General features: G+C 48.5%; 1 protein-coding gene across 2 annotated transcripts; it reads left to right on the top strand.

Annotated features, from left to right (window-relative positions):
* The first annotated feature begins 1,611 nt into the window (after window positions 1-1,611).
* Window positions 1,612-22,113, top strand: Ctsb (cathepsin B). 2 transcript variants are annotated; one of them, XM_052191229.1, is made up of 10 exons: window positions 1,612-1,726; window positions 12,068-12,218; window positions 12,735-12,820; window positions 14,443-14,557; window positions 15,220-15,338; window positions 17,011-17,096; window positions 17,326-17,469; window positions 17,965-18,081; window positions 20,757-20,885; window positions 21,251-22,113. In XM_052191229.1, exons 2-10 carry the CDS (start codon window positions 12,093-12,095, stop codon window positions 21,346-21,348), a joined length of 1,020 nt encoding a protein of 339 aa, XP_052047189.1. In that variant the 5' UTR covers window positions 1,612-1,726; window positions 12,068-12,092; the 3' UTR covers window positions 21,349-22,113. The 2 variants fall into 2 exon arrangements, with proteins under 2 accessions (XP_052047189.1, XP_052047190.1); XM_052191230.1 differs by lacking the exons at window positions 1,612-1,726; window positions 12,068-12,218; window positions 12,735-12,820; window positions 15,220-15,338 and having other exon boundaries at window positions 14,484-14,557.
* The last annotated feature ends 3,387 nt before the right edge of the window (window positions 22,114-25,500 follow it).

Here is a 25,500-nt window from a genome sequence, read left to right as displayed (position 1 = left end):
GTGCCCATGTGGAGGATGGCATATTAAAACACTGGTTTGCAGGCTGAAATCGTAAGCTGTTTGGACAGGCTGGGGTGAGCCTGCAGTAGTAAAGGAATATTCTAACATTTTAAAATGAAGCCTTTTTCAGTGCTATCAAGGTCACCCCAAGCCAGAGGCTTCTGGGTTCTTGTCTCTCAATTTTGAAGAATGACATTAATGAACCACGGAAGGTGAGTTTTAGGAAGGGGGGAAGTTCTGCAGGGACCTGAAGGGAGAGAAAGAAGGCTAAGGTCCTGAGCAGGGGGGAGGGATCCCGGGAGGGAGGGCGATCCCACTGTGGAGTTTCCCAAGGCCTGGGGGTCAGCAGGACTTTAGCCTTTAGCAGGATGGAGGCAGGAAGGAGGATGAGCAGCTGGTCAGTCCAGTTTCCATTCCAGGTATTCTGGTCATTTCAGTTTGGGTCACAGCCTCAGTGTGGCTTCCAGGAAAGGTCATGCTCCCTTGGGGAAGAGAGATGAAGGGTCCCTTCCTGGCAGTCAGGGACAGTTTTGGCTTAGACACTGGAAACATCTCTAGCTCCTGCAAGGACAAGGCTCTGGACATGTCAGAGGACAGTTTTGGATTTTAGTCAAGAAAGACTGCTCATTTTGTTGTTGTTGTTGTTGTTTGGACTTTTCCCCCTAATAAGCAGCCAATTTCCACCTGTTGTCAGCCGCTGGGACAGCTGGCCTTGGACAGCTGGCCTCAGACCTGCCTTTCCACAAGATTTCAGAGTTCCTCCGGTGTTCCACTTAACTGGGGCTCAGTCTCTATACTTCCACTCCTTTCCTTAACTTGGAGCCGACCAACAGAGCCTTGAAATCTACTAGATCCATATGCCTTTCTTATAGTCACAAGCCTGGCTATAAGACACCATGCTGTCATGAGGCCATTCCTATATTACAAGGATTGGATTATTAAGGATTGGAGAGATCTGAGGGTGCTTGACAGAGACCCTGGGGTGGGGGTGGTGGTGGCGGTGGTGGCAGCACCAGCAGCAGCAGCGTTGGTGGCGGCGGTGGGGATATGCTATGACCTGTCAGATCAACTAAGTTAGCTAGTTTCTCACTGGCTAGCCTACCACACAAGTTAGGGGAAGTTCATATAGCCTGGCAGGAGTTCTGAATTTCATACCATGCCTTGGACAAAAGTTCAAGGGGTCTTGGTTTCTTTCTTTCCTTTTAAAGTGGGAGTCGAACCTAGGAACTCTACTCCTGGGGTACAGTCCCAGCCCAGCTCTAGTTTTTGATTGCTTTCGTTGGTCTGAGTATTTTTTTCGCATTATAGTCTGAGCTTCAGAATATAAGGCCAGGAGGCTCCACTGGGACACCAGCCATTTCCAGGTCCCCGAACCCGCCGGGCTTTCCCGATGAATGCCTGTCACGAAGATGTTATGTCTTCCCGGTGCAGGGTACCTGCAGCGGTCCCTGGAGAGCATCTCTGTGCGAGATGGAGAGAGCAGACGAACCCCGGTTTCTTTTGGGTTTAACACAGAGGTGCGGTGCCGGCCTAGGGTAGGCAGCTTGCGGAGTCCCGGGACGAAGGGGGAGGGGCCGGCGGGGTTGGGGGCGCGGCCCGTGGTCACGTGACGAATCAGCCCCAGCGGAGGGCGGAGCTGCGCGGGTACTTAGGGGTGCACTGGGGAGGCCGGGAGCGGCTCGGTTCGATTCCGTGGCTGCAGGCCCAGGCTGTCGCGCTGCGCTCGGTGAGTTTGCCCGGGGCACAGTGGCTCCGCGGAGGAAGTCACTTTGGCTGGGGTCTGGGGAGTGGGCAGAGCGCGGGCGGCGGAGACGGGCCCCTCGCTTGCCCAGGGCGCAGGCGCGGTTCCTCTGCGGCGGTAGATGCTGCGCGCCGCGGCAGATCGCGGTCCTCTAGAAGAGGAGACCGAGGCTCCGGCACACTAGTCCGGCAGAGCTCCTGGCCTTCACGCTTTAGAGCCGAGCCTGGTGTCCCCGCGGTGGTCGGCTTCCCTCCAGTGGCCTTGGCGCACTTCAAGGGCGGAGGTGGGGACTTCGGGGAGCTCCGAGGGAGGAGCTTAAAGGGAAGGGTTCGGCCCTGGCTCTCCCAGCTCTCAGACTGCGAGTCTCAGGGGTGCTCAGGGCGAGTGTCGACCTGCATTTAGTGTAGGTTTGTGGCTTATTCTAAAGAATCTGCCCCGGGAACTTTTCCACACACAAACCCACGCAGTGCTTGGCACCCTAAAAGACCTGTTCTGTTGAAAACAGGAACCTATGGTAGTAGGTGGCTGGGGTGGAACCTGCATGAAGAGTTAAACCGAGAAACAGGAAGAGAAGCAGAGCTAAAGAATAGGGACTGCCAGGACCTTTCTCTGCAGGGGGATAGCCAAGGTGATGGGAATGTGGTGGAGGAGGGGTATTGCAGAACAGCCTCCTTCATTCAGGGTCCTGCTGGCCGGGAGAGATAGCATGCGGACCAAGAGATGGGTGAATTGGACTTGATTCCCCCAGGGAATCAAGTAGCCCGAGTAAAGGACTAAAGCCCACCCTCCCCTTGCCTCCAGCTGACCAGATCCCCTCACCTCTTTGGGGAGGAAGATAAATTGTGGGATTCCAAGGGAAGCTTAACACCTTTTAGTGTCTCTGGAAGACTGATCTCCGGGTGCCTCCTTGTGAGGTACTGCCACGGAGGTGTGTTCTTCAGTCTCCAGATTCTGAAGGGTAGCATTTGCAGAATGTTGGTGAAGGTGCTCTCATCTTTCCCTAAAGCCCTTCAGAAGAGAATTGCTTCTCATAGGCTTTGGCCATGGTAACCTAAAACTCCAGAGTTCCCAGAGGCACACCAGAGCCAGGCAATCACAGCACTTGGAAGGCTGAGGCAGGAGAATCGCTGTGTATTGGAAACCAGCCTGGGCTACATAATGAATTCCATGGCAGTCCAGAGGGACTGAGAGTGAAACTTTTTCATCTCCTAAACCTTCCTTCCTTAAAAAAAAAAAAAGCATGCTTGAAAGAGGCACCCTGGAGGAAAATGACCTCTGCTCCTCTAAAGCCACGTGACCCGGGCCTACTGGGACTGCTGGCCAGTGCTTCAGCCCAGGTGCCATCAGAGATTTCCAGCACTCCCCCTGATGTTGACTTAAGTGTTTTCAGACTAGTCAGGTAGTGGGAGGATGGAGCTCCTGACTCCAGGTTGAAGCTGTTCCCGGGAGGTGCTGATTCAGCAGTCTAGGCTGTGGCCCTTATATGGTATGGATCGAAACCTTTAGATCTCTGAGTCTCAGGTTGGCCACTGACTTTTGGTGTATTGCTATAAGGAAAATGTTAGCTATGTGTGAAGGTGAAACTGTGCAATAGAACTTTTGAAAATCAAAAGGGAAACCAGGGGCTTCAGTGTGATTGATGTGAGGGTGGTGATGTGGGGAGGTGTACAAAGGTCTGTATTGTCTTTGCTTAGTTAACAGTCAATATCCCTGCTCTGGTCTCCTCAGGTTTTTTGAGGCAGGTGGTTACCCTGTAGTCCAGTAGGTAGTTCTGTGCCTCAACCCTCCTAAAGAGCTAATGCTCCTGGTTTAGGCTTTTTTTTTTGAGAGCAGGTCTCATCGCTCACTGTGTAGTCTTGGCTAGCCTGGAACTAACTGGCTATGTAGACCAGGATGGCCTGGGCATGATGGGATACACAAACCTGCCTCTGCTTCCCCAGTACTGGGATTAAAACTGTGGGCCACATAGCAATCCTTTCATTTTTAGCTTCAAGCCTGAACACCCCTTTCTGCAGATGGCAGGCCTCCCAGGCTCAGGTTTGGGAGAGACGTGGGTGGCTCCCCTCTGTGGGACTTGTTTGGTTGGGGTCAGTTTGGCTCACAGAGACTTTGGCAGCTGTTCCTTTCCTTATTCTTACCTTGAATACACTGTATCAATCTATAAGTATTGTTTTCTGTAACTTAGCTATACTGTGTTTCTCTTTCACTCTGTTTATGAGATTTGTTGATGTCCATTTAACTGCAGATTTAACATTTATTTTAATTTGTTGGGGACAGATGGCAGTGTGACAGGGGTTTCATGTATCCCAGCTAACTCACCACATAGGGGAGGATGGCTTTGAACTCCTGATCTTCTTGCCTACCTCCCAAGTCCTGAGAATATAGGCCTGTACCCAATCAGGCCCAGGGAGTTTAGTTTATTAGTCTTTTTCTTCATTTATTTGAGACTGAGCTATGTAGACCAGGCTGGCCTTGAGCTCACAGAGATTCACCTGCCTTTGCCTCCTGAGTACTGGGATTGAAGGTGTGTGCCACCACAACCCTCTTTTTTTTTTTTTAAATGTTAGAGTTTAGCTTAGCAGGGTAGTGAGCTACTTTAATCCCAGCATTCTATGAGTTCAAGGCCAGCTTGGTCTATCTAACGAACTCTAGGTTAGCCAGGGCTACATCGTGACCCTGTCTCAAAAAAAAAAAAAAAAAAAAAAAACCAAACAAACAAATAACAAACAAAACAACAACAAAAACAAGTTTAAGTTTAGGTTAGGATTTAGTTTTTGAGACAGGATCTCATATTGCCCAGGATGGCTTCAAACTTGATACGTAGCCAAGGAGAACTCGAGATTTCTCCTGCCTGTGCCTTTTAAGTGCTGAGCTTAAAGTATGTATACCATCACATACAACTATTGTTCTTTAGGTCATAAACCTGGGTGTCTGAACTTAGGTGCAATTGGATGTAGCTTCTAAATATTCTTGTGTGTATGTGTGTTAGTTTTGTGGGTGGTTTTGTGGTGGCAGGGGACGTTGGGCGTCTCGGCTTCGTGAGGCAGGGTCACTTAGACCCGGAGCTTATGAACTTGCTTGGTTTGGCTAGTTAGCCAGCTGGCCTCAGGAATCTTTCTCTGCCTCCCAAAGCCTGGGATTACAGTTGCAGACCACCGAGTCCTCACAGCATTTACCTGGGTATTAGGGATTCAGACCCAGGTCCTTATGACTGCACAGCAATGCCTTCCTCACTGAACATCTCCTGCAAGTCCTAGTTTCTCATTTTTAAAATTCAGGATGCTTGTGATGTTGAGAGACTTCATGAGAAAGTGAAGTCACCTGCAAGTCTATGACATGGTTATAGTCACTTAGGTAACTGTGGTGGAATTTGACCTAGAATTCGATCTCCTGGAGGTGATTGATTCCTACTCAGGTATGGCCATTCAGGGCCTGCCCCTGGTCTTGTCTCATGCCTCAGTTTCCCTCCCCATGTGAAATAGAAGCCTTCTACAAGACTGGAGGGCTCATTCCAGAACTGGTGTTTTATAAAAGCTGAATGCTGGGAAGGACCTATGGTCTGTGATCTCAACTGTTAACCTGTTTTAATTGGGTCAGTAACTAGCCAAGATACTGCTATGCCCTAGCTGGCAGGGTGGAAGAGAATAAGGCTGATAAATACCAAGTTAGTATCCACAGAGCACCACAGAACTCTTAGATACTCTGCTCTCAGATCAGAGGTGGCTGCCCTCTGACCCCCCGACCCTCTGACCTGCTGATCTGGCCTGGCCACAGAGGTCACATGCCCTTCTAACTTACATAAAGTGCTGGCCAGCTTGTGCTAGTCAAGGATATATCAAACCATATCAAATTCAAGTAGCCTGACACTCATTCTCAGCACGATCCCCTCTGGATTTGGAGCTATGCTGTGTTTTGGTATCAAATAGCAGAATAGACATCTGCATATAAGGCTTTTTTACAAATAGTATGGTGGTCACAGTTTTTTACACCAAACAGGACATGTGGTAGGGAGAGGATGTGTTTTGAGACACAGTCGTATATTTCAGGCTGGCCTTGAATTCATAGTGTAGCCAAGGATGGCATTTGAACTCTGTATCCTGCCTCTTCATGAGGTGTTATAGGCATATACCACTTACTAGGTTTGGCTTATGTGATGCTGGGGACTGAACCCAGGACGCTAGGTAAGCATGCCAGCTGTAGAGTGTCCTTGGTCTCAAACTGGGATGCTTTTTTAAGACAAAGATAATTACTCAGATAATGTTGACTGCTGCACACATAGAGTCAGTCAGCAGTGACCGGAAGTTGTACCTGGTGGCTCTTCCTTGAGAGGCTCCCAGAAAGGAGAAGCTCATAGACAACATGTTTCTGTTGTCTGCCTGGTCCTCAGGCTGACCAGCCTGGAGCTTAATTTAGCCTGCAATCGAATTAGGGAGCAGGCAGAGAAGCAAGAGCGCTAATCTCATTTACATTTCGAGGTCTTTAAAGGCCTTGTACTCTGTATATTTTAGGAGCAGACTTGGGAGACTATACTACCCCTGCATCTCGGAAGCATCTCTGCAGGTCTAGTCAAATTATCTTGTCTTCTACAAACAATTAAATGTTTTTCCTCTTAAATGAGGGCCTACCTAGCTAGGATTACTATTGCTAAAGTGAAACACCATAATCAAAAGTAAGTTAGGGAGGAAAGGGTTTGATTGGTTTATACTTCTGCATTGTAGTTCATCGTTGAAAGAAGTCAGGAAGGGAACTCCTCCAGGGCAGGATCCTGAAGGAAGGAGCTGATGCAGAGGTGATGGGGGGTGGGGGGGGAGGGATGCGCTGCTTACTGGCTTGCTCAGCCTGCTTTCTTGTAGAACCCAGCCCAAGGGTGGCCCAACGCACAGTAGGCTGAGCCCTCCCCCATCAATCACTAGTTAAGAAAATGCCATATAGGCCTGCCCACAATCTGATCTTATGGGGGCATTTTCTCAATTGAGCAGGTCTGAGCCTTGTCTAGTTAGCAGCTCAACTCACTGCCATTAACTTGCATCTCTAGCTTCTGGGTAGATGTGCCCTGGGTAGGTAGATGGTAGCCGTGGGCAGCCCCAAGCTGCTTGTTCTTTAGGATCACCATGAATTAATTACACAGTTTTTTACTAGGAGCACAGATGTGGAATCTGGAAGCCCACATCAGGGCTCTGATTCATACTTGGCAAAGTGGGGCCTCTGGCCTCCTTCAAGTCTGCTCTGCACACCTTTGAGATTGCTGTGTCTGCTTCCACTACAGCTATCCCAGCGTTGGGGGCAACGGGGCAAACCAGTCAAAAGGGAATGCAGTTCCCACTGTTCTGTTCTGTGGGTGGACTGAGGTGTTAATACTTGAGGAACTGATGTACTTAATGACAGGCAAAGCCTAGACAAGTTTGTTTTATGGAAGAGAAGCTCATAAAGTTCAACATCAAGGTCCCAGCTAGTCTCTCATCCTCTCCCCATCCCCCTCGTGTAGAGTCCCTCCACACATCTGGGATGGACGGCCACAGTTGTGGCTGCACAGTGAGAGCTGGTGTGTGAGAGCTCAGTCCTATGTCCCACAGTCAGGGAGACATGGATGAAGACCGCTTGGGGGGCGCGGTGCACTTATCCTGAGCCAGGACATGGCAGGTGGCCTGTGGGACTTTCGGTCTACATATTTCTGTCTCCTTACAGCCTTTAGAATGTATACTTAGACTCTCGTCTGCCTGAGACTCAAGAAGGCTTTCTTTGTCAGGCGTGTGTCCCCCCAACGCCCCAGAGTTCACTGTGTCATGACATTGTGCTTCCTTCACGCTGGCGTCAGCTTCTCCTTGGACGTTGGCGCCATTTTCTTCTAGCGTCCCAGGAGTATGTTTGTCTGAGGAAGGGCATCCAGCTAGTTTGGGAAATGGTTTTGCTGTTGATAGTATCACCAGTCTACTCACTGGCCATTCTGTTCATGTGACAGTGACAGTAATAGCAGGATATTGAGACACTGATGGCTACAAAGGGTTGACAAGGAAGAGGGTAGTGGAACCCAGGGCCAGCTGACTTGAGCTAGAAATAAATTTTGCCCACAACTGCCCTCTGCATGCACACCTGGAAGAGGAGGCAGGGTAGTACAGGCTGGAGGACTTGTGTGTTCCACCACCACCCCCTTTGTCAAATAAAGACTTTCTGTTAACTGAAGTGAAAAATCACAGAATTGGGAAATACAAGGAAGTGCTTGCTAAACTACGGGAAGCGAAAGCCCTTGGCTATTTAAGGCAAAAGCATGGAACACATGACAGGTTGACGGGTTTATGGACAGCTTAGCTTGTCATTGTCACTGTTGGCTGTGTCATCAGAGTGCTTGTGTGCGTGATGTCTGGGAAGACTGGCATCTTCAGGGAATCAGCTACTGGTGCCCTAGGCAGTGACAGCAGGTTTCGTACACTCCAGGCTCAGGACTCAAGCCTTTTACTGAGGGTGGAAGCTTCTTTTAACTCAGAGTCCTGCCTAGTGGAGGCTTTGAGAGTGGGTTTGGATCAAACTGGAATTAGCTATCACAAGCTGAAAGACGGAAATTTAGGAGGAGCAGGGCCGAGCCTTGTCTAGCAGCTCCTTCTCTCTGTGTCCACTGATATAGGATTTCCCTACCCTCCTCTGCTTCTTACATCACATGGTGCTCAGTACCACCTCAGAAGTGCAGGATCTGAGCCTCAGAGAATTGCCCACGGATGACAGGCAATGCACGATCTGGATGTTGGGGCCCAGTGTCTAGTCTCCAGTAGAGCCTGGCCTCCGCATGCAGCCGCAGTGGCTGGTGGCCAAGTGAATCCCTTCGGGATGCCACCCCTCATCCTAGCCTCTTAAAGAAGAAGTAGAAAATCTAGGTATTTGGGGCTTCATCTTGGTATAAGTAGGGTTAGACACTGGGTGGAGACTGCCTTGCTCCTGAAACCCCAATACCTAGGTTTGCAGCTGGGCAGAACCCTGATAATGAGGAGAATAAAGTAGGGGTCAGGGGGAGGCTGCAGAACCAATGCCAACCCAGCTTCCCAGAGTGTCCTGCAGCTGGGCAGTGGTGGCACACGCCTGTAATCCCAGCACTTGGGAGGCAGAAGCAGGCGGATTTCTGAGTTCAAGGCCAGCCTGGTCTACAGAGTGAGTTCCAGGACAGCCAGGGCTACACAAAGAAACCTTGTCTTGAAAAACCAATACATAAATACATAAATATATAAATAAATAAAGAAAAAGAAAAAGAAAAAAGAAAGTGTCCTGCAGTGGCAGTAGCCAGGACTGTAGGCTACAGTGGTTGGCCGTGGGAGTACATGCGCTCTTTGCAGAAACCAAAGAAGACATCTTGTTTAAAATTTAAAATTTGTTTAGCTTGTTTAAAATTTCAAGTTACTATGGAAACGAACCTTTCTACCCAGCATATATTTAACAGCTCAACAGATGGCCAAGTCCCAATGGGGCATCTTAGGACACTCTTTTTCTCTGCATACAGTATGTCGTGAACCCAAGGGTTTCCATCCTTTAACATAGGAGATCCTAACAGATTTACCAGCCCCTCCTTCATCTAGATACGCACCCTAGGGAGTGGATACTCCAGGGTTTCTGCATCAGTGTCTAGGAGGAATCAGTTTCTGGACTCAGGAAATGAGTAGCTGAAAAAGAGCTTGAATAAGGATCTGAGTTTGATTCCTAAGGACCTGAATGATCCCCTAAACCCATGTCAAAAAGCCAGGCATGTTGGTGCACACTTTGTATTGTTTGGAAATAAGCGCGCACAAACACACACACACACACACACAGAACAAGTACAAGGTACAGAGTGCTGCTGAAAAGAAGAAGAAAGGAGACACAATTACCTAACAGTATGATTGGAGGCCTTGTGATGGCTGACTCATGGTCATGTGACCGTGAGTCACCAGAACCACAGCAGTGAGTGTGCTGCATAGAAAGCCCTGGAGGAGGAAGCCTTCTTGGCGGCAGGAGATGGTGGGTAATGCAGTTAAGGGCCATTTTCAAAGGCCTTGTTCTGCGTGGCTGTGATTCTTCGTCTAACAGTGGATCCCTTGGTAGGTGTGCAGGAGTGCACTAGCAGTCACAGCCTTCAAAAGGCAGAAACCTGAAGGTCACTGTAAGTTCAAGGTTGGCATGGTCTATATAGCAAGTTCCAGGCCAGTTGGGGCTATGCTCATGGCCCTGTCCTATAGCAACAGGGTGAGGAGAGGAGAGAGAATACTTTGAAATACAAGAACGTGTATGTTTAAAGGTTTACATAGTATATGCACGGGCAGTCCATTTTCCACCGTTATGCATAACAAGTCACTGTATCCATTTTCCCACTGTGGTCTTCCTGTGTTTCTGGTGTGAGAGTGTGTGGTGCTGGGGCTGGAGCTCAGAGCCTCAGGTGTGCTAAGCCCACAGTTTCAGCTGTAGTTCAGCCTCGAGTCCTCTGACCTCCAGGTCTTGTTTTATAGAGGACACAAAGCCTTTACTGGGAGCTCAGTTCCCCCCTCCCCCCCATTATCTTGGTCACTGTAAGAGTCAGTTTTCTCCTTCATCAAGCAGGGGATCAAAGTCTGGTCATGAGGCTTGGCAGCAAACTCCTGTACCCGCAGAGCTAGCTCACTGGCATAAGACTTCATTTTAACATGGTGCCCAAAGGCTTATGTTTTGTGCCAGTTTTAGGCTTTCTAGGGAGTTGGTTTGGTTTGGGACTGTTTACTTGTTTCACTCTGTGAATCATAGTGTAGCCGAGGCTAGCCTTGGAGCCTTGCTCCCCAGGCTTCCTCCTTCTGAGCCCTAGGATTACGAGCGTGCCTCCCAGGCAGCTCAGACTTGTGTGTTTCTGAGGTCTGTCTGCCCTCTGTGTAGCACTTTTGTTTGGGGGAGCCAGGTGTACAGAGTTAGCCCCTCCTTGTTTTCCCAGGACAGGCAGCCAGCTGTGTAAGCACGTCTGCAGGAGTGTGCCACTTCCTCTTTCCCTAGCCCGCACACACTTTTCTCACACCCAAGGTGAGTTTTGAGAGGCCTGACTTTTTTTTTTAAATAGAACTTTTCTGAGCCAGTGTCACCAGGCATTTTATAATAATATATTGTGAGATTGTTCCAGAAGGCCTCTTTTGGATCTTTTCCAGATCCATACACATTATTTTTATAGATGAGTTGTTGTTTAGACTCCCTCCCGTGTACCCACCACATGCACTAGACATGTTCTGACTCATTGAGGTCATATCTCTGCTGCTTGAACTTAATAGAGAACTTTTAGTTTTCTTTCAATACAATTTCATGTCTGTGATCCAGCACCCAGGGAGCAGGCAGGAAGGGTAAGTCTGTGTTCCAGTGTCCTTTCGACCTTTGACCCTGATGTAGAGCGTTCACTCCTGTAAGCCCTAGAGTCAGGGCAGGGTCCCAGTCTATCCACACCTACTGTTGCTCCCACCAGGTTCAAACCATATGTCAGCATCCAGGAAGACCTGGCCTTTGTTAGCTACTTGCCCAAGAGGGTGACTCATGGGTTCAGCTGGAAATGACTGGTCTCCTGATTCTTGAGTCAGTTCACAAGCTCTAAAGGCCAAGGTATTGATGTAATAGTTTTCCTTCTCAGGAGCCAGAAGCAAAGCCCTCAAGTGACAGGAAAAACCAGAGGGGCTTCTGGGAGCCTGGTGTCCCTGGCACAGCCAGTGTGGCTCCTTAGTTGCCAGCAGCTGACACCAGCCCAGCTGGGGAGATAGCTTACGCCTAAAGTGAAAGGAAAGAGCCAGCTCCTAGAACTAGGCCTCCAGCCTGCACAGTCACACATACATGCAGAGTGAATTTAACCTGACATTTTACATGTCTTCAAGCGAGGCTTTTAACCCTGCTTTCTTTTTAGTTTCCTTACCCATTGACTCTCCTTAGGACTCACATAGATTGATGGCTCTGGAGTTGTTTGGGTGGTTTTTTTTTTTAATTTAATTAATTAGTTTTTTTATTTATTCATTTTACATCCTGCTCACTGCCCCCCTCCCACTTACCCCCCCCATCTTGTTTTTTTTCTTTTTTGTTTTGTTTTTGTGAAGCAGGCTGAAGCTTCATGACCCAGGCTGAGCTCTTATTCTAATACCTTAGGCTTCCCAGTGCAGGGCTTACACTACGTCCAGCTTAGAGCTAACCCTTCTTCTAGAACACTGGAGAGAGTCTCTTGAACTTAGTTCATCAGGTACATACAGTTTAGAAATAGCCAGGAGGAGGCATATATATTGTTGTGTGTGATAGCGGCTCCCTTCAACCAGGCTTCACTGTGAGGCCATCAAGGCCCGTGTGTGGAAGTCGTTTTGATGTTGCCTGTGTCCTTTCTAGGTGAGTGCAGGATCCAGCTTCCAGGATGTGGTGGTCCTTGATCCTTCTCTCTTGCCTGCTGGCACTGACCAGTGCCCACGACAAGCCTTCCTTCCACCCACTGTCGGATGACCTGATTAACTATATCAACAAGCAGAACACGACATGGCAGGTAGGCTGTGCTGCTGTTTCCTGTCTGTCTGTCTGTCTGTCTGTCTGTCTGTCTTTGTGGGTCCCTGTTTGGGTCACCTTGTGCGCATTGCCTCTGAGGTGACTGATTGGCTGTAGGGCATTATTTTCTGGAAGTTGAAGCTCATAGATCACACCACCGATTCCTCTCTGATTTCCATGGTGTGTGCATGGGAGTGCACATACATGTGAGTCCTTGCACATGGAGGTGCATGGAGGGATATGTGAGCTTTGGAACGAGGCGGACCATGGGAAAGCTCCTGTGGGAGACGAGGAAGTTCTACTTCCTGCCATCATTTCCTCCAGGTCTTGGGCAGGTCTCCTGCTCACATCTGAAAGCAGATTAGAGAAGACACTGTTGTCTGAGAACTGTGCTCTGACCCTGACTCACTCTACTGTTCCCTAGCTCCATGCATTGGACAGGGCCCCTGATCTACCTGTCCCATCATGGGAAGCTCTTTGGTGGGTAGGTGATTGTCCTCGTGTGACTCTCTTTCAGGCTGGACGAAACTTCTACAATGTTGAAGTAAGTTATCTGAAGAAGCTGTGTGGCACTGTCATGGGTGGACCCAAGCTGCCGGGGAGGTAAGTGACAGCCTGCAGTGGACATAGCCCCCACATACTGGCCTGTGAACAGTGGTGCTAGTGTTGAGGTTAGGGAGAGGCAGAAGAAGCCCTCTCTGGATTGCCTCGGTGTGTTCTTCAGAGACTCAAATGCTCGATACACCACCTTGCCTCCAAGGTGCCACATCCTATGTGAGGTCCCAGATGTCGCAGTTGAGGTCTGGCTACACTCAGCTCTGAATAATTCGAGGAGAGCCCATAGAAGTTACCATTACTATTTTATTTTTCTGGAAAACTGAAATGGACATTTTTATGCAGAAGTTGTTCTTAGCAAGGATTAGAGATGGCCATCCGAGGATGGTGACGATGTTGTCTAACTCCAGTCAAACTGTGGATAAGGCACAGTTTAATATTTTGGAAGTTCTAAGTGAGAAAGGTGGGAGAAGATTGCTTTAGAATCAGGGCAGAATCCGTACAGGAGCAAATGCCCCTACTGCAGGCCTTTCTGTGGCTCTCCCTTTTAGTGACAGCAATACAGATACACTGTCCCTGAGGGGGTTTCCTGTGGCCTTGAACCCATGGTCTTCCTGCCAGACTTGCTCCTCTCCATCCAGCCCCCATGCTAGTCCTGGACATCACACAAGACTCACACAGGCTTCACAGTTGCTCAGCTGTTGTGACTTCTGCAGATCTAGTGAGAGAATTTGAATGTTTTCTGTAGACAGCCATAACACATAGGGTAGTCACATCTACCCTAGTGCATTGCTAAATGTCTTTTCAAGGAAAATAAAATAAAATAAATCCCAGGGCTGGAGAGATGGCTTGGTGGTTAAGACACTTATTGCTCTTGCAGAGAGAGGATCTGGGTTCAATTCCTAGCACCTATACAGTGGCTCAAACACATCCATAACCCCAGTCGAGGGGGATCTAATAATGCCTTCTGACCTCTGAGGGCACCAGGCACACAAATAGTGCAAAGACATACATACAGGCAGAAAACAATAAAACAGCTACAAAACCTCAAAACCCACTCGTACACCAAGTAAATAAATCTAAAAGAGAAGGGTGAATCACAGATGCTTTTCTTGCACATCTGCTACGCTGACCTAAAAATAAACCTGAAGGAGTATTTAAAGTCGTTTGAATGAGATGCAATGAGATGTGCTTGTAATTCTGACATTCACTAAGGAGTTGGTCAAGGTAGGAGGATGAGGAGTTCCAGGCTAGCCTGGGCTACATAGCCAGACCCTAAATTAATGAAAGAAAGAAAGAAAGAGAGAAAGAAAGAGAAAGGAAGAAAGAAAGAAAGAAAGGAAGGAAAAGAAAGGAAGGAAGGAAAAGAAAGGAAGGAAGGAAAAGAAAGGAAGGAAAGGGCAGGGAAAAACTTGAAGTACCAGGACAGATACTTGTGGTGAGGGGAAGAAGACCACACCTGCACCCCATGGGCCGGATGGTTTAAAAATACCGGTTAAAAGACCGTAGAGCAAGAGCCGAGTCACACCGACCAGTGGACAGTGGTAAAGGCTACCCCTGCCTGTGTCTCCCCACCTCTCTGGGAGACACCACCCAGGCCGGGGACAGCCATGCCCACTGGTCTGTCAGGGGCAGGGAGTGAAGTTTGCAACCGTCCTTCTTTTGCCTAGGGTTGGGTTTGCTGAGGACATAAATCTACCTGAAAGCTTTGATGCACGCGTCCAGTGGTCCCACTGCCCGACCATCCTCCAGATTAGAGACCAGGGGTCCTGCGGCTCTTGTTGGGTAAGACCCTGCTGGAGGGGAGGGCTGGTGGAAGAAGACTGGTTGGGGTGTGATTGGCATATCTAGGGCGGGACCAGCTGTGACGAGGCAAGCGAGGAAATACTTGAGGTTCATTTCCTCCCATTGCTATGGCTCGCGATCCTCGTGTCGGGAATTACTGCAGGGCTGGAGTGAGTGGTGGGCATGCGGTGCATTTTGTATGTCTAGGTCTGTGTGCATAGGCTGTGAAGCTACTTTCCCTCAGTGAACAAGGCAGCTTCATGAGTGTCCTGTGTCTGTCAGCAAGCCGGTTTCTGAATTGGGGCAAAACACCAGCAAATGGAACCCTCTTCACTAAGCACATAGTTCAGTGCGTTAACCGTGTTCCCAGTGCTGGGCGGTCATGCCTGTGGCCTATCCATAGTCCTTTCATTCCCCAGATGAACTGGTTCAGTTATCTGACTCTTCGTGGCCCTCCTGTGCCTGTGTTAGCTCCCATCTGCTCTCTCTGCCTCGGGATTTGCTCCGTGTGGACCAAGTCCTCAGGCAGAAGAAGGCTCTTCAATGCTAAGTGTGAGCCCAAGGAACCCTGACATTGAAAGGATCTAACCACTCAGGTTGAAGGCTCTCCCTGCTTCAGGCAAGATGGGCTTCTTACCAGGCAGAACTTACTATTACCATAGGCATTTGGGGCAGTGGAAGCCATTTCTGACCGATACTGCATTCACACCAATGGCCGAGTCAACGTGGAGGTGTCTGCCGAGGACCTGCTTACCTGCTGTGGTATCCAGTGTGGGGATGGGTAAGTGTTGGGGACCTAGTCCTGGAGACCCTAACTCCTCCTCTGTGCTCCGCCACTCAGGGGTCCCTGGGAAGAGGAAAGCTGCTTTCATGACTGGAACAGAGGGAGACTCGAGGGTCTGCAGGCAGACTCTGTTGTAGCGGCTGCTGTTGAGCTTCTCGGAGCCAGACTTGCCTCAGCTGGGTGGGGGTAGAGTCCTGGCAGAAAGAACATCGTCTCCAAAAGTTGCTTGCTTTCTGTTCCCTGTCTGGCTTTTGTCCTTACTTGTCCCTCATCCGCCCTCAACCCCAACCCCTAGCTCAGGGAAGCATACTGGTCTGCTCTGTAAGGATGACAGACTGCAGATCGAGTATGGGCTCATCTCTCCAGAAGTTCGGTACTCACTAGTGTCATTCGGCCCTTATTCTATAACAGTGGTACAGGTGAGACATTCCTGCGAGCTCCTAAATGTGTGTGTCTAGGCCTCTCAGCAGTCTGGGAGCAGCCAGGAGAGAGAAAGGATAATGCCCATCTCTCACCCGGCCTCGCCTCATTTGTCTCTATTCTGCCTAATGCTTTGGAGCTGCAAGGGACACCACATCTTGTTTTGCAGGGGTTCTCCTAAGTACAGCCCCCAGCCCAAGTGGATGCCTTAAACCAGGGGCATGTCCACTGTGGCTGTGACTTTTAGAGTTCGACAGGTAGCGGTGAAGGCAACGTGAATCTTCCTTCCTTCGTGATTTAAGGCACAGAAGAGTCATTCTAACTATAGATCTTAACAACTCCAGTTTATAATTTTTTCTCTCATTAAGTTCAGAACTTGTGCCTTTTCACATGAAAAAGGCATTTTATAGCTTCTGTTTGACATGTCTGAGCTGCCAGCATCACCAATCTTACAATTGACCATCAAGGATTACTTGAAGCCATGCTGCAGTATCACAGCTGTGGACTCCATAACCAAGATGGCCCAGTTGGCTAGAGATAGTAGCTGTATACGGTATACAGCATGCAGCATACAGCATAGATACTGCAGACAGAGATGCTTTGTGTTCCGTACTGAATGGATCAAGGGAGAGCGAGATTTCATCATGCTGCTCAGGACAATGTGCAATTTAAAACTGAGTTAATTCTGGAATTTTCCACTTAAGGTGTTTGGCCCTTAATTGATGGTATAAATAAACCTTAGAAATCTAGCCTAGGCCTGGCTGGCGTTTCATGCCTTTAGCCTCAGCACTTGGGAGGCAGAACAGGAGAATCTCAGTCTGGTCTACATAACAAGTTCTAGGACAGCCAGGTCTACATAGAAAGGCCCTGCCTCCAAAAAAAAAAAAAAAAAAAAAAAAAAAAAAAATATATATATATATATATATATATATATATATTAGAATGGAAGCAATGCAGATAGGGAATGGGGTGGGGGTGGGGCTACTGCACTCTAGGGAATTACACAGTTGAGAACCACTGTTCCAGAAAGAGGGGAGTGTTGAAGCTCAGTGTGATATGGACATGAAAAAAAGAGATGGCCTTGTGGACAGAGATGGAGCTTGGTTGAGTCCCTGGTGGGGCGCCAGTGGAGAGGGTATGACTTGGGGTGAGGACAGTGTATTCTCAGTAGGACCTTGGCATTTGTACCGTGCAGTGATGCATGGGAACAGCTGGGACTGCCTTGCCATTGACAAAAGCTCTTTTTCAGCTGCAATGGTGGCTATCCCTCTGGAGCGTGGAGCTTCTGGACGAAAAAAGGCCTGGTTTCTGGTGGAGTCTACAATTCTCATGTAGGTGAGTGTGTGCCCATAACTCCTGTCTCTCAGTGCATTTTATAGGCAAGTGTTAGTGGCTTCCTTTTTTATGGTAAGGGGAAGGTCAAGGGTAGAGGGCCAGCTGATGGATAGTTAGCCAGACCATCCTCAGTATAGGAGCTGCCCCACAGGATATAGACATGGTCTGGCCTGGGGGCCTCGCAGTGGGGATTGCAGGCTGATATCATCTTATCCCCTCCATCCGTCAGGCTGCTTACCATACACCATCCCTCCCTGTGAGCACCATGTCAATGGCTCCCGTCCCCCTTGCTCTGGAGAAGGAGATACTCCCAGGTGCAACAAGAGCTGTGAGACTGGCTACTCCCCGTCCTACAAAGAAGATAAGCACTATGGTAAGCTGTGCTGAGGCCTGCTGAAAGAGGAAGAGGTCAAAGTCATTGAGTGTTAAGAGTCCAGAGATGGGTGGTGGTGGTACACACCTTACACAGTCCTAACACTTGGGAGGTAGAGGCTGGCGGCTTTCTGAGTTCAAGGCCAGACTGATCTACATACAGAGAGTTCCAAGACAGCCAGGGTCACACAGAAAAAACTCAGGAGCAGCAAGAAGGGAAGCTGAGGTAATCCACACCTGTCTCACTGAACAGAGATGCACACTGTACACTTTGTCTGGTTCACACTGTCATGTGTCAGCCCATTTGAGCTCCAAGGGACTGGGCAGATGGTTGTTTTGCAAGGGGTTAGAACCTGTTTTTAAACCTTGGGGTCCTTTTAGCCTCTTCTAGGACTGTCTAGCTCTGCTTAACTTCTTATCCAGGGAAGCATTCCTCGGGAGGCCTGGTCAGGCAGGAGGCCCTTTCTTATCTTGACCAGTTTTGTTCCTTCTGCAGGATACACTTCCTACAGCGTGTCTGACAATGAGAAGGAGATCATGGCAGAAATCTACAAAAATGGCCCAGTGGAGGGTGCCTTCACTGTGTTTGCTGACTTCTTGACTTACAAATCAGGTACCAGTCAACTCCAACAGCAACCAGGGTTGGAAGGAAGTCAGAGCTCAAAGGCTCAGGGTCTACAGAAGCCAGAGGTCTCACAGCGAGAAAAGTAGGGGCTTTGGGAGGGGACTGGGGACTCAGTCCCCCTCCACTCTCTTCTCTGGGCGGATAGTCAGCAGGTGGTAGTGGTGGTAGTGGTGGTGGTGGTGGTGGTGGTGGTGGTGGTGTGATGGTCACACCCTCCCACCTGCTGTGCTCACTGGCTCTCTGGTCTCCACAGAGCCTCTCTAGGGTCCCTTTCCCACCTTGGCAGCCCAGCTCTGCTCCATACTCTGTCGCTCTCACTTCTTCCTTCTACAGCAGTCACTCCTGCCTTTGTCTCTCATCCACACTTGACAGTGGTCATTTCTCTTTATCTTTGCAAAGGCCTAGATCACCTCAGCTGTCCACTTAGCTGGGATGACAACTCAGAATCAGGGTTCTCTAGACCAGTGATTCTCAGTTTGTAACAATGAAAATACATCCTGCATATCAAATATTTACATTACTATTCATAACAGTATCAAAATTACAGTTATAAAGTAGAAACAAAAATAATTTTATGGTTGGGGTCACTACAACATAAGAAAATGTAAGGATTGCAGCATTAGGAAGCCTGAAGGCCACTGCTATAGAAGAACAACGTAAATAACAAGTCTGTCTGGATTGTAAGGTCTTTGATCCTGGATGAATAGATTTTTATAGAGAATTAGCAACATGAGTCTAGTGTCTCTCCTTTACATTTACATATCCAGTTTTTCTTTTACCATTTGTTGAAGAAGCCATCTTTCTCTAATGCATGTTTTTAGCACCCTTCTTAGAAATGAGCTACCTGTAGTTGTGTGATCTGTCTGTCCACCCTATCTATCTATCTCTATCTTTTATCTGTCATCTATCATCTATCTATCTATCTATCCATCCATCCATCCATCCATCTTTTTTCTGGAGGGGATTACAGTGGCTTACAGGCTGTGGTCCAGATAGTCCAACAATGACTGTCTACTAACAGAAGGCTCAATAATCCAGTTCAGTCCATAAGGCTAGATGTTGCAACTGGTCTTCAGAATCTGCTGGAATCTCAAGAAATAGGCTCTAATGCCAGTGAAGGAATGACTTACTAGCAAGAGCAAGGTGGCAAAGAGAGAGTGAGTTTCTTCTGTGTCCAGCAGACAATGTGGCCCAGATTAAAGCTGGGTCTCCTCACCTGCAAAGATCTGAATTAAAGGTGGATCTATCCACCTCAGAGATCCAGATTAGAAGTGGGTCTTCCTACTTCAAATTATTTAATTAAGAAAACAATTCTCATCACAGGTGTGCTCAGTCATTTGAGTTTTAGTTACTTCCAGATGTAGTCAAGTTGACAACCAAGAACAGCCATCGCAGCACCTGTACCCTTAAGATACATTTCAATTTGAAAAGTGGATCACCCTCAAGTAGAAGGCCTGGTTGACCAGATCTCTGAACACCTGAGTAGCACCGCTTTGGTCAGCTGACAGTGGCTTGCACCCATCTCTCCATTACCTTCCAGCAAACCCCAGAGCAGGAACTTGAAAACTCTGCAAGCTATCTAAAGCTTCACAGATGAACCCTGACATGGAATCTCAGGGTGTAAAACAAATAATTGGCCTTTGGGTTTTAAGTTTGCTTCATAACTTCAGAGTTTATCAGAACCTTTATTTTAAAGCCAACCAAACAATATTTTTGTAGGATCCCACTTTTGAAAATTTGCATTTTTAAGTATGTTAGGCTTCCAAAAATACTTTTGGAAGTGCTAGGCATGTTAGTTTACACCATTAATTTTAGCACTCAGAAGGCAATGGCAAGCAGATCTCTTGAGAATACCTTGGTCTACACAGTGAGTTTCAGGCCAGCTAGGGATATTTAAATATGACTCTGTCTTTAAAAGAAAAAGTATATACACACACATTTAAGTCATATATAGTGGCACCCATATGTAATCCCAGCATTTGGGAAACAGAGGCAGAATTTTGAAGTTTGAGGCCAACTTGGGCTTTTTAGACCATTTCTCAAACACAAACATACACACACACACAATCTCCTAATACCATGGATACCGCTTGTCATAGATACTGTTCTGAAGAGATACCGTAACCAAGGAACTCTAAAAAGCAAGCATTTAATGTGGGCTTGTTTACAGCTACAGAGGGTTAGTCCACTATCATCATGGCAGAGAGCGTGGCTCCCCACGTGCTAGAGCAGTAGCTGAGAGCTACATCTTGGTGCACAAGTGTATTTGTGTATGGGGGGCAAGGGGTACCCCAGAGACAGAGGAACACCCAACCCCCCCAAGTTACACACAAGGCACCTTTCCCTAATCCTTCTGACATTTCTAATCCTTCCATAAGTGCCATTCCCAGGTAACAAATCATTCAAACATGAGCCTGTGGGGCCATTCTCATTCAAACCACACATCGAAGCTCCCCGATAAAGACTGGCTTTGTTGGTGCTGGAGACCCAGCCCAGGGCCTTGACATGCTAGCAAGTGCTCATCTTGAGTCCCTTCTCCAGCCTTCTAGGGGTTTCTGTGTTGGAGACCATTTGGTTCCTGTCAACCTGACTGGGTGGCTAGTTGGGAGTCTGTGGGCAGGCAGTGACCTGGGTTCAGTCATAACTGCCTTTTTCTTCCCCAGGAGTATACAAGCATGAAGCCGGTGACATGATGGGTGGCCACGCCATCCGCATCCTGGGCTGGGGAGTAGAGAATGGAGTTCCCTATTGGCTGGCAGCCAACTCTTGGAACGTTGACTGGGGTGATAATGGTGAGTGGCAGTCCCCCTCCTCAGACTACATATGACTGCAAGCGGGTATGGGCCAGAGCATCTTAGCCCCTTTGGTCCTCTGTGGCCTGAGGTGTGGACCTGACTAAGTGTATATAGATAGATCCTTTGGTCTAGAACCATCTGTGAGCCCCAGAGCTCCGCGTGGCTTTGTTTGAGCAGCATGTGAAGAGAACTGAGGGATGGTCTTAGACGATGCCGGGTGTCAGGCAGCTCCCCCTGGCTCCTGTAGCCCTAGCACTTAGGATGCTTGAGGCTAAGGATAGGGTGTGTGGCCAGCCTGGGTTACAGAGTGGGGCATCATTTGAGAGCATACTTTCAAAGCACCTACTTTTTCTCCATCCCAGGCTTCTTTAAAATCCTCAGAGGAGAGAACCACTGTGGAATTGAATCGGAAATTGTGGCTGGAATCCCACGCACTGACCAGTACTGGGGAAGATTCTAATCTGCTGTGACTTAGTCCAGTCCTTAGGGGCTTTTTCCAAAATTTAGCAACCCTGGCAGGGAGTAAGGTAGCCAGGAGAGTCTTTGAGTTCACCTAACATGCATGAAGCTTTCGGCAAGATTTGGGCGACTGGACCAGAGCTGCCTGCCGTCAGAGCTCCCCTCCAGCACTCTGCCCTTTCCTGGCTCCCTTCTAGCCTGGCCCACGACAGTGATCACAGCCTGCACCCTAGCCTCTCCCTAGACTAGTGCTGTGTGTAGTGCCTGCTGCTGCAGCTCTGCCTGCCATCCCTGTAACCCCAATCCCAGGAGCCCCAGACCCAAGGCTGCAGGATTTCCAAAAGAATGAACACCAACTTCATGAGGGCAGATGCCACCCGTCGGTTGCACCTTGAAGCTAGTCCTTTCTAGGTCTATGACGGCATTGATGGCCCAATGCACTTCTCTGGAGAAAGCTACCTTTTCCCAAGGCATCTGCATCCATCAACACTGGTAATGTGGCCAGCTCTTCTTGGTCGTCCTCAGCCGATGCTTTTTCAATAGGATTTTGTGCTTTGTGTACCTCAACTGAGTATGAAGAGCTGTACTGATCATCTCCAATTGTGTGGCTTAAAACAAGCTTCATGGTCATGGTTTGCTGGGTGACCGACAGATACCACAATCAAACTAGTCTGGGACAAACCTGCTTTTTGTTGTAGTTACCACTTAACCCTGTCAGTCTAACAAGAAATGGCTGTGCCAATAAACCACTTCTCCCTCTGCTTGACATTGGCTCTCACGGCCTTCTGGAGGCAGGGTGAATAATGGTTCTGTGCTGCATTTCCAAGGCTTTTGTGGCATCTCTCTCCCGTTTCCGGTCACCCTCAGAAACGCTTCTAAAAATCATACCTCCAACCGTGCTCCCGCCTTGGAGCACTTCTTCCTGCTAGGGAAGGGATACACTTCATGTGTTATTAACCAAAGCAGGCTTCTTATGTGAAATGTGTATTTCACATAAGACCAGGGCCGCCATCTTCCTAGAGGTCGACATTTCCCTGGAATGGAGCAAAAGCTTGTGCACCCTGTTTTACGTTTGCCCCGTCACTAGATTTCATGGATTTTATAAAAATCATAGCGAAGTATAGTTCAGAGGGAACAGGGAGCCTCACTCATCAGCACTGGCGCCATGGTCCTGTGGAACTGTCACTTTTCCTGCTAAAGAGGGGCCCATTCTCTGGAAGCTGAGGAAGCTTGCCTTCCCGTGTCTACACATCAGAACTGCATCAAAGAAGCTCCGAATGCCTGCCCAGTGCTAGACATGTAACTCAAGGGGTTGAGGCAGCCTGGCCTGGGTGCTGGGGCCTCTGCAAGATGGTTCCACCTGTCCTCAACCACACCCAATAGTTAGTTCCCTCCTACACTTCCTTTCTTGCCTCACCACATGCCCTCCTGCAACTCCCTATCTCCCATAGCCAGTGAAGAAGGGCTAAATTAAGAGGACCTTGGGTATCCTCTCGCTCATTGAGGGAGCCTGAGAAACCTGTTTTGTTATCATATGCATGGGGGTGGCTCTAGATGTCTTCCATAACCAGATTGTCCTGTGGGTGGCTTCCTGTGCTCGAGTCAGGAGTTGTCTTCCGTAGGTACAAGATGACAAATAGGTACTTGGGAGGCAGAGGCAAACATCTCTGGGAGTTTGAGACCAGCCTGGTCTACAATGAGACCCTGAAGCTAGGAGCATTTCCATTTCAGCCCGCCCAAGGGCTTTTTGATGATTCCATGTTTATACATCCCTCTCTTTCTACACATTAGACTAAAACACACCATTGTAAGAGTCCTATTCTGTGTGTGTGGTTCTCAAACCTGAGCCAGTATCAGTGCCAGGCCTTTGATTGCAGTTCTTTGTAGCCTGGCTAGATCATTTTAGATACACTAATTACAGTTTGAGCAATGGCCTTCAAACAGGGCCTATGACAAACAGCATTCACGCCACCCAGGAGCTCACTAGGTAACACGGCAGACCATCAGGGTCAGAAGTCTTGCTGCAGATGGAGTATACTACGGAACCGCCACCTTAGAGCACTCACTCCCTCTACCAGACACTAGGAAACTCCAGCGGGGGAAAAGCCTCCAAAGGGCTGTCCTAGACATGATTTGCAAATAACCAGAGGAAAGGTATAGGGCACATCCTTCTAGTTGTAATGGCTGGGTGCAGATGAGCCTCGGAAGGCAGAACTCAATGTGGACACATTGGCGATGCTGTAAATTACAGAGTCAAAATAGGCTAGGGATGTCTCTCAGTGGTAGAGGGTTTATCCAGCACATGGTCCAAGCAAGACCCTTGGTTCAGTGCCCAACAAAAAAATAATGGGAGAAAGAGGTAGGTGCGTCAGATGTAGACAGTGTGTATAATGTCCAACTAAATTTATATAATGGCTTGATAGAAATGCATCATGCTAAATATTTGGATATAAACAAAACTATCTAGAATTCAACTGTCTTGTTTTACTTGCTAAGGGAAAGAAGTTTCGGAGGGTTAGAGTCTGTCACACCCTCCCCCCCCCCCCCCCAGTTTTTTAAAGATTATTTATGCAGTTTGTGTACAAGTGCTCCGTCTTCATGCACATCAAAAGGAATCAGATCTCATAGGTGGTTGTGAGCCACTATGGGGTGGCTGGGGATTGAACTCAGGTGCTGACCACCTCTCCAGCCCCCAGGTTTTGTTACAGTGTCGTGTGTAGCTCAGGCCCACCTCCCTGAGAACAACCTTGAACTTCTGCCTCCACCTTAACATGCTGGGATTACTGGAAGAGTTGTAGCTTCCAGAAAGGATGAACATTAAGACCTTTGTGCTTCCGTGAGAACAGAAGTTAAGGAACCGTGTAACATTACTTTGACTGGTTTCAACAGGGTGATATTTGGTCAAGGCTGAGAACCTCAAATGACCAATTAAGTGAAGTCTCCATACCCCAGTGATCCAGCAAGGAATCAAAGATGAACAACCGGACCAAGCTGGCTAAGGCACCTCAGTGATGAAGTCAACATACCCAGCAGGCTGAGGAGGGGAGCAGACTGTATGCTACACGTGTCTGTGGTCTGAGCGTCCCCCAAAGGGTCATATGCATGTCACAGAATGACAGTGAGCTGGCTGAGGCCCAGTGCAAGGTGGTCAGGTTTTGGAGGCACTGTTTTCAAAAGGGCTCAGTGCTCATCTTACAGAGCTAGGGCTCCCGAGACCAAGCTCTGAGGACAAGGGTGGGGTGGCTCATGCCTGCAACTTACATTCAGAAGGCTGAGGCAGTGGGATCTCCATTAAGTTCAAAGCTACACAGACTTGCAGCATGCCAGGGCTTCAGCTCCTGCTTCTTGTCACATGCTCTCTCCTGCATGTCCTCTGACCACTTTAGGGTCATTTCCCACAAGGCCCTCCAAGGGCTAAAGATGGGGGCCACCTCATCTTGTACTTTCATCCTCCTAAGCTGTAATATAAATAAACCTCTTTCTTTGGTAAAGTAGCCTCCGGTATCTTGTTATACAGGTCAGCATGTTTGCCTAGAGCCTCTCCACTGCTGTGCCTCAAATACTGGTTTTCAGATACACAGGGTGCTAGAGACCAACATGACAATGAAACCGACTAGCCATGCTAGAATTAAAAAGTATACCAATATAGAACTGGTCTTCCTGCCTGTCATCATTTGTCTTGAGACTACAAGAAAAACCAAAATGACTGCAGAGGTGGCTGGTAGGGCAAGTGCCAGTGGCAGGCTGAAGCAGCCCGATCAGACTGCCTGCTTACCCTCCCATCAGCAACACGGCCAGTCCCTGCCGACCGGCTGTTGGACAGGACCCTGTCCTGAGATCACTGCCATCTGTCTGGGCTCTCAGGTGAGCTGCACTGGATAAACTCAGTCATTACAGGGATTTTAGTTTGTTACCTTGTGATGCTGGGGATCAAATCTAGGGCCTTGTGGACTACATACTATTACAAAAATCTCAAGATCAAAAGCCTTTCCTCGAGGACATGCTTCTGACAAGTAGACAAAGTGACCAAGGACTGCTTAAGCTTCCCACTGCCGCCGTCCGAGAAAGCACGCACTCTTGGGAAGCCTGGCAGCATCACCTAGAGTAACAGCGATTAACACCTTCTACTGTCAAACTGATGAGAAAGATAAGG

Source organism: Apodemus sylvaticus, chromosome 8 (genome assembly GCF_947179515.1).
Source record: "Apodemus sylvaticus chromosome 8, mApoSyl1.1, whole genome shotgun sequence".
In the NCBI taxonomy this organism is placed as follows: Eukaryota; Metazoa; Chordata; class Mammalia; order Rodentia; family Muridae; genus Apodemus; species Apodemus sylvaticus.
The sequence above is the reverse complement of the archived record's forward strand: the minus strand, read 5'-3'. Positions and strand labels throughout refer to the sequence as shown.